General features: G+C 42.5%; 1 protein-coding gene across 2 annotated transcripts in view; it reads right to left on the bottom strand.

Moving 5' to 3' along the window:
* The window catches only part of Erich3 (glutamate rich 3), a 117,563-nt gene extending 108,244 nt beyond the window's left edge, over window positions 1–9,319 (bottom strand). The window contains exon 1 of one of the 2 annotated variants that reach the window (XM_031375941.1): window positions 9,024–9,319. In XM_031375941.1, the coding sequence (XP_031231801.1) occupies window positions 9,024–9,046 (23 nt within the window). In that variant the 5' untranslated portion in view covers window positions 9,047–9,319. The remainder of the gene's footprint in view (window positions 1–9,023) is intronic. The other variant, XM_031375937.1, reaches the window with a different exon arrangement.
* Between the last annotated feature and the right edge of the window lie 205 nt (window positions 9,320–9,524).

The following is a 9,524-nucleotide window of genomic DNA, read 5'->3' as shown; positions in this document are numbered from 1 at the left end:
TATCTAAAAAAAAAAAAAAAGAATCACTGGCTTTAAATCATGCCCCAAACTTGTTATAATCTCAGATGAGTTCCTGAAAACTGAGTCTCTAGGCCATAGCAATTCCTGAATGTGGCCTTACCACACTGTAGATGCTTAGGAAACTGCATTTGAGTGAATGAGTGACTCTTGGAACATAATAAATGCTTGTTTGTGTGATGTTGAGTGCTAGCCTTACGGGATTTAGAGTCACCAAGGAGACAAAGCTCTGGGCATGCCTGTGAGGGTTTGGGAGTTCAGTTAATTAAGGATGGAAAGCCCCACCTTAAATATAGACAGCACCGTGAGCTGGGGTGCTGAATTGCATATAGAAAAGGGAAAGTGATCCTAGCCAAGCACCAACATTCACAGCTCTCTGCTTTTTGGCCACAGATGTCCTATGACCAGTTGCCTCATGTTCCAGCATCCTGATTTCTCCCTCTTGATGGCCTATTAAACCAAGAGCATTAAACCATGAGCCAAAATAAATTCTAGCCACCACCACCCTTACATTCTAGTCCCAGAAGTTCAGAAAGTAACTAGCACACCAGCTTCCAGCAACCACTGAGCTAGTTTTAAAGCACAGGAGCAGCAACATGGCAAATACCAGAGACACCGAGAAAGGTGGTCTCTTACCTCAAGGGCTTGCAGATCCCATGGGAGACACGGAGAAAGGTGGCCTCTTACCTCAAGGGCTTGCAGATCCCATGGGAGACATGGAGAAAGGTGGCCTCTTACCTCAAGGGCTTGCAGATTCCATGGGAGATAGAAAGACTGTTCAGATGCTACACTGGCATAATTTTAAATCAGCTGAGAAACAGATTTTCAAATAGTATAGTGTTGTCAAAACAGGGGTAAATGATAGGGACACAGAGTGGAAATAATATAACAAAATGCTTTCTGTAATCACTGGCAGGGGAGGGTTTCAAAGACAAGTTGATTTTCTCCCTTGTTCTTTTCATCTCAGAGTATAAAAATTTCAAAATACAGATAAGTGGAGGAAGGAAAATTAAAAACCACTTGTGTCCCTCATACCCAGCGACTTGAAGTTCCTTCTAATTCTGTTTTTCTAATTTACCACAGATTATTTTTATTGGATCCTAAACAATAGAGATGATATTACTGTAAATATCTTGAAGCAAGCAATGTAGAGAAGGAACTGCTTGATACGAAAGGCACATAATCACCACAAATATGAAATATCATAGCCTGCTACATAGAGAGAATGACAAATTAATGGCAACTATAAAACAATGTGATCCGATCCCATTTGAAACCCAGTTTTCAGGGTTGTCTGCACGTACTTTGTTCAATTTATTTTGCCTGTTTAGCTCCCTGCTGTTCATTCTTTTCCTTCTGCATTGCCCACCCACCCCAAGTATTTTTGTTAATTTCTAAATGTTTATAACGGTGTCAGAAAAATAATAGCAGCCACAGAAAAATGGATCACCAGTTTCAAATGATCGATTTTATAGCCCAGTCGGTACCAGGCACTGAGGGGTGGGAGGTGTCAAAGTTAGGTCCTGGTTCACCCTCCCAGCCCTGTGCTCCTGAAATAAAACTCAGACTCAAAATATATTTTACAAATTCCTTGGCCATATAGCGAGGTTCTACTCTGACACCATCATAACTAAAGTGACCCAATTATTTTAATCTACATTTTGCCACATGGCTGGTTACCTGTGCTCAGATCCGACTCCTTACATCCTCCCAGGCAGCTCTCCAGCCTCTGGCTCTATCTCAGAATTCTTTCTCCTCCCAGATGTCCCATCTCTATTTCCTGCCTAAGCCCTAGGCCCTAGGCTTTTTAATTGACAGGCGATGTGTCCATACAATACACGAGGTATTCTCCTGATAGGGAGGAACTTGACTACTGAGCTGACTCAACATGTCCCAGCAGAGCTCACTGGTCTGTTATCCTCATAGCTCCTCTCAATGGGGTTTTCCTCAAATTTGCGCTGGGTTTGGATCTTATCTCCCTTTTGAGCTTCTGGCTTCAAATATCAGTGTGTGAAGTAATGAACTATGGGCTTAACATGCACACCCAAATTTATGAATTGAAATCCCAACCTCCAATGTGACACTATTAGGAAATGAGAACTTTGGGAAGAGTTTAGAAAAATAGTTCAACCCTCTCACAAATGAGACTAGAACCATAGAAAAAGAGAAAAAAAGGAAGAGAAATCACCTTAGGAGTCCTGATATGCAGGTAGTGTGGGGGCAGAGACAGAAGGCAGCTACCGGTGAGTGAAGAAGCCAACTCTCTGCAGATGTCACCTACCACCCTGAACCACCTACACTCCAGAACTGTGTGAAATAAATCTGGGGCTGTTTTAAAGCCACTGGTCTATGGGATTTAGATACATTAAGACACCCATTACTACCACTCTGCCAATAGTCAATCAATCATTTGTTTTCTGTGACTCTGCAGTTCTTATAAAGAGTCACTTCAGCTTTTCAGGACCAGGCAATAAAAGCTTTCAGCTATTATGAACAAGTTGGTTAGCTCACTAAGACTGTCATAAAATCACATCACAGAACAGGCAGGTGACCTACACATCATGCATTTATGTTCTTATGCTTCCGGAAGCTAAAAGCACTGACTTCGGGCCAGTGCGCACAGAGTTGATTGTTCCTGAGGGCCATTTAGGCAAGATCATCACCAGCTTTGCTCATTGGTTCATGGATGACCACCATATTTGTAATGCTCCTAGCCTCCTTCTGTGTGTGCACATCTGTGTCTTAACCTCTATCTATTGTAAGGACATAAGTCAGCTTGGATTGGGGCCCTTTACAAAGATATCACTTATCTTATTACTTATTTAAAGATCTATCTCCAAATACAGTCACCTTCTGAGATGTGCAGGACTGAGCCTACAACAGCAGAGTAACCAGAACATTGGCCAGTTTCTGCAGGCAACATCCGCATAAGACATAGAAACTAAGAACGTCTTTCTTGAGCACCTCAAAAACTTGGTTCTAGATTCCCTATGCTTCCAAACAGAAGGTAACCATTGATGACCCATCAGAAATGGCACAGGAACCCTGTACTGGCTGGTTTTGTGTGTCAACTTGACACAAGCTGGAATTATCACAGAGAAAGGAGCCTATCTTGAGGAAATGCCTCCATGAGATCCAGCTATAAGGCATTTTCTCAATTAGTGATCAAGGCAGGAACGCCCATTGTGGTTGGTGCCATTCCTGGGCTGGTAGTCTTGAGTTCTATAAGAAAGCAATCTGATCAAGCTAGGGGATGCAAGTAACATCCCTCCATGGCCTCTGTATCAGCTCCTGCTTCCTCACTTGCTTGAGTTGCAGTCCTGACTTCCTTTGGTGATGAACAGCAATGTGGAAGTAAGCTAAATAAACCCTTTCTTCCCCAGTTTGCTTCTTGGTTATGATGTTTTGTGCAGGAATAGAAACCCTGACTAAGACAAACCCTGTGAGCCCTACCACATCTGTGCTGGCAGCTGTGCTAGAGGAGAACATTACATGGAAGCCATGCATCTTTGAGCTTCATGCATGATGAAGCTCCACATCACAATAGCCTCCCACAGACCAAGAGTCAGCCACAGGAAGGAAATAGAGAGAAGGGATCCAGGATCAGAGAGGACTCACAAGAGAATGAGAAATTATTAAAGAATCCAGACCACTATCTCTTCAGGTTCCAGGGCTGCTCACTGTTAATGTTTATTTCTTGGGGTTCACTATACAAGCAATGATTTGGTAACAATTTCCTAGAAGCCTAAAGTCCTAACACCAACAGAATCACCTTAAAGCATGATTATTCATCTGTTCAGCTTATCACATCCCTTCTTCTTTCTGCAGAAGACACATTACTCCAATGAGCCAAGTTCTCAGATGAGTTACTTTAAGCTAAGTAGCAACGATGTTGCCAGTGGAGGATGTGTCTTCTTTCTGGACTTGAGTGAGAAAGGAGTGGAAAAAAAAAACCACTTTTTCCAAAGCTAGAATATTCTGCTTGATAGTTTTAGGTGAAGGTACAAAATCTTGAAAATTATTTAACCTATAAAACCAACACAGGGTTCTACACATAATTCACTACTCGGTTGCTTTTTGTATGCTTCACTTGGATAATAACGACAAACAAGCCAAGGGAAGGAAGAAGAAAACTAGGGAAAGCATGTTGACATAGCCAAGTCTGAGAACACTGCACAACCTCATCATCAAATGCAGCGTGGAAAGCTAGTCACTTAGGCAAAATAAATAAAGAAATAATAACTATTCAAATGTATTTACCTTAAGTGATGCACTTGAATACAAAGTACAAATATATGCTTGCTCACTATACAGCTTTGCTAGTTGAGAGTTTTCCTTGAATTAGCCAACTGTTCTGCTATTTGTAGTAAATTATACACACAGTCATACCATTTGGAAATTTACAATCTGAAGAAAAATGACAAAGGCGCTCGCACAGCAGTGTGAAGGCGCGGTGTGTGATCGGCTTCTTTGTGCTGATTTTAGTGCCACTTAAATGTGAGAGCTTCCCTTTACACTTGGTATTTATGAAATCATCACATACCATGTAGTATTCTGCAATTTGTCTAGGGGAGTAAAGATGCTCAAGGAGGAAAGAGACTTGACTCTCACTCCATACCATATGTCTTGGTCTGGATCGAAATGAGTCACAGAAGACTCAAAACTAACTACAGAATTTCATTAGAAATGATTTTCCAGGATCCTAAAATCCTAACACCAACAGAATTATCCACCCAAAACCTACAATTATTCAAACCACTCTGTTCAGCTAAAAATTTGAAGGCTCAAAAATACATGTTCCCCCGGGCTTGGATCATTCTGGTGCTGTGTGAAGAGTTAAGAATCCAGTCAGAAAAGCTGTGCTTTCCCTTTTTGTTCTTAGTCCAAATAACCTGAAGAGCGCTTAGTCCTGTATTCCTGTATTCCTAAGCAGAAGCTCAAAGAACAGAAAGGAGCAGGGAACCCCACTAGACCTTATAGTGGCACTGGCCTCTAAATCACTTTGCCAACTTGGATTTACACAGTCACAGGATACCATAAAAGACTTTCCTGAAGACACCCGAGCAAGGCTAGCTTCAACAGACATCTGCTCTGCTCTCAACTTCCTCCTGTGTTTTCTTAAAAGGAACTTTCTAGAAATGTTTTGGGTTTTTTTTTTTCAGTAACACTGATTTCTACATCCTCATGCCTGCCCCATATATAAATTATAAATACTCTTCTCTGGTATTCCACTGGGGAGCATGGAGCTTAGGAAAGCAGAGGTGTGAAGGGACAATTTGAGGTATATTCTAGGTGTTGCTACAACAAACACCTTCCATGTTGGCAACTAATCTGAACAGAAATCCAATAGCTTCCAATCCATTGCATCAGAAGCAGTCAGATGCTCTGGGGAGCCATTAAAAGGAACATTTCTAGTACCTGATTACTGAAGTTTTGATACTCAGTTCTGAAGGACTTCAAAGCATAATTATTACCAAGACAAATGCCCCTCCATTCCCATTTCTTTGTATTAATGGGTTTGCTCAGCATAAGAAAGACTCATGGTATCTATACTAAAAAGAAAATTTAGGATCGTGGCATAAGATCAGAGGAGAAGCCAGGACTAGTGAACCTGTTAAATCCAACCATTAAGTGGAACCAACTTGTTTCCCAAAATTAGCATGTTGGCCTTCAGAAAAACTACCAAGCAAATTCAAATATTTAAAAATAGCAACTCTGAAATTCTGTATTAAAGAGATGTTTTGGGGGATAAACATGAACAATGAACTAGAATCTTCTGCTGAGGGTTAGGTTGTTAAGAACGGAGGGAAAGACCCTGAAGGCTGCTCAAGCATGTAATGGACACATCCATTGTGCACAACTGAATGGATTCCAGTGTCACCAGGGAATCTAGATACTCTAAAGATGCACAACTGATAGCATTTGGCTCTCTGGAGTTATCAGAGAATATAACAGCTTAATGCTACATTTTCTGCATTTTCTCTTTGTTATGGAGTATAACTTTTCTCTCCTCTTTACAAAAGATGTATATTTGATGGTTTTTCTCAGTCGATTGGATCTCTCAGACAGGGAGCCAAATTCCAGTGGATTCAGTGATGAGCATGAAGGAAGGGTATATGGTTTTATTCTCATCTAAGCTGGAGGATGTAAGAGTCCCCATTCCATCCTGAGGCAGAGTGCCCAGCAAACTCATACACAAACAGCAAAGTGGGTGTGACCTAGTAAACTGGAGGGACCCTGAATTAAACCTGTTCACTCTAAAATACCTTTCATTTCAGATAGCAGAACTGGCAATGATGTTTCATAGTTGGCATCCACCAAATAGAGAGGCAGCTGAACCATGAAGTCTATGTTATCTTTGGAAAACTTTTTAGGACCATTTTTATTTACTCCCAAACTCCATCTGAACAAAGCCCACATGAGGCCCTGTGTGCCTTTTATATCCAGTGTTTGATGGTGTAATTAAGTAGGTGAGCAACTGGGAGGGGAGAAGAGCTGGGGAAAGCATCAGCTGCTACTAAATGGGAAGAAGTTCAGATGCACAATATCTGGTTTATTGTAAAGCTGCACTTTATTTCCATTTTATCTTTAACATGTAATAATTACAAACTGCCTCAGTAATGATGAAGGCATCTCAGCTTTGATGAAACCTTTTATTCGCTACTCAAACTTTTACTATTTCCAAATGGTAACATAAACAAGAGAAATAATTACCCCTTTTATTTGAACGGGAGACTTGTATCAATTTAAATGCTTTTGCTGTTGGGTGAAGTTTAAGGCATGTAGACTAAATACATTTCTACTCATTGTTTCCGTTTGTTTTTTTCCCTTGTTTTGAAATAGGGTCGCCCTGTGTAGCCCTGGCTGGCCTGGAGCTTGCTAGGTACAGGAGACCCGTCTTGAAATCAAAGAGAACTGTCTAGTTTTGCCTTTCAAGTGATGGAATTAAACATTGGAAGCCCTGCAGCTCAAATCTATTTATTTTTACAAACTAATCACAACATACTTACATAGGCACTGTTAAAAAAAAAAAGTATTGTCATTTTCTATAGTAATATTTGGTACTGTGTCTGTGACTCATCAGATGGTGATCTGATCTGAATGGCATTTCTATACATGAATGCTCACGTATATTAGATTATTGCCTGGGATGCTGAAGGGCTCAAGCTAAGCAGAGATGCTGGCTTTATGTTTTGGCGCTGGCCCTTCCAAGCTGTAGCACCTTATACTAACTTCTTGGTCCTAATCTTCATTGTCTGTGGAAACCTCAGTCATTAGAGTCTCCGAATGTGTAGTCAATGAGGTATCTCACGTTTACGCCAGAGTCGAACCTGGTTCATATAAGTTCTTAATGTCTGCTCTCACAGGCTTTTCTTTGGTGAGCCCAGAAAGTAAGCTGCCCTATCTGCCTATCTGTCGGTACCACTCATTCAACCAGTGACTCTCGAGCTTCCCTTACCCTGCACAGTCCTAGATACAGAGAAGCAAAGCATATAAGGCATGGAGCTAATGTTTCAAGAAGCTTTGTATCTTAGTGCAGGATGTGTGTGCCAACCCCACATCACCCTTGAACCACATAGTGCACATGTCGGTTCCCTTTCCCGATGTGCTCGGAACTAATGGGGCTTCAGAAAATTTTGACTTCTGTTTCTAAAATTTTAATCTTGGCACAGTTTAGTACGCAACTGCAGGTTTGCCTGTATTTTCACATAAATGATTAAATGGAATAATCAGATTCTAACTTAGCCAAAAACTTGACAAACATAGGAAGAGACCGTGACTGACACATTCATTTTCCTGGATTCAAAGTGCCAACAGCATCTGCAGAAAACATATTATTCCCATCCCACAGGACTCGTGGTTAACAACAATTGCTCAGAAACTCAGAAGCAAAATATTAAAGCACCAAAATTCAATTTAGCACAGTGTCTTTACTTTCCAAAATGTTCTGAAACCACCTTCCAGCAGGACAGCTTACAGGGCTCTGGACAGTTCAAACATTACTGTTTCTTGTCCTTTCCCTGGAAGAACTGATTAAAAAGTGAAATCTGCAAGTTTGACTATAGATCCTGAGAGCAAAAATGAATATGGTGTCTCAGACACTACCAACTCCAGATGATCCTAAGAGGGAAGTCCTGTGCCAATCCACTCCTCCTTAACATGTGTAATAAATGGAATTGAAAAGCATTTTCAAATTACTTGCAAGACGGAAGAGAGGAGGGGAGTGCTCGGTTTGCTAGATACATGGTAATAAAAGCTGATCTAATGTGTGTTGCAAATGGATACTTTCCTTTTCACAGAGAATGAAGACCTTGCTTGTATAATAACCAACAAAGACTGTTCACGTCTCTTACGTATTGACTGTTGCTAATATGCCTTCTGAAGAGATGCCACATCCACAGGAGATTGTCTGGGTGCCTGGGCACCTCACTCCTTGATCTCTTCGTCTTCCAACCATACCACTTTCCTAGGCCCAGGTGGTTTTCAAGAAAGCATTATGGTGCTTCTGCAACTCGGAAGATACACTCTAACATAAGGGGCCTCCCTCCTACAAGGAGACCTTCCTAGACATAGAAACAACGTTTCCTTTGTATGCAAGCCACAGAGAGAATTTATCTCTGTCTCGAATCTCCCAACAAATGCGTACTTCAGCAACTTCTACTTTAGCATTTAAACACTTGTGTTCCACACTGAGGGACATTCATCCCAGCTGACATCGGTCCCTGCTTATTGTACGCGGTTTTCACATCCATTTTTTTCTGTCTTTTCAGGCTGAGAATTTCAAGAGTGGCAAACGTTATGAAGAAGCAAGGATGGGTAGGGAGGAGATAGGACGCCTAGGATTTCTGCCATCCTCCTGCAACCTAGAATCTGTGTATGCTTTCCCCTCCCCCAGCTCTCCCTCCCTCTCCCTGTCGCCCTAGAGCTCCGCAGCAGGAGGGAGGAGGAGGGAGCCTCTGGCTGGAGCCACCTGCCACAGCTAGGCAAAGCCAGTTGTCACTTACCCAGCGGGGTGAGAATGGCTCATTTTTGCAGAATCCTTTTTGGACCCCGCTGCAGGTGCAGATGCAGCTAGTGGTGACTTGCTGCAGCGGCAGGGACTCGGGGCTCTTGAGCTGGGCTCCGCCCTTCCTCACCCGGGCTCCCCGCAGCCTCCCGGTTGCTACTTGCTGGCGTCTACAGACTCCCAGTTGCTAAGGGAGAAGGGACGGCAAGCACCTAGGGCTGGGAGAAGCAGCGGTGCTGCTGGAACCAAGCCTGGGCAAGCTGGAAAAGAAGCCGGCTTCCTCCCTGCTCGCTGGGCCGTGATAAGGGAGGGTATGGGAGACATACAGCAGGCCGCAGCTTGGTTCCTCTGGGGTTACCGTTCCCTAGGCACCTGAACCTGAGGAAAACACACACACACACACACAAACACACACACACACACACACACACACACACACGACCCTTTCTGTCTCAACTTCTTCTTGCTAGGCCCCTGACGGGACGATGTCTGGACGATG

The sequence above is a fragment of the Mastomys coucha genome, unplaced genomic scaffold (assembly GCF_008632895.1).
Source record: "Mastomys coucha isolate ucsf_1 unplaced genomic scaffold, UCSF_Mcou_1 pScaffold16, whole genome shotgun sequence".
NCBI lineage: Eukaryota > Metazoa > Chordata > Mammalia > Rodentia > Muridae > Mastomys > Mastomys coucha.
This window is presented reverse-complemented; position numbering and strand designations above follow the sequence as displayed.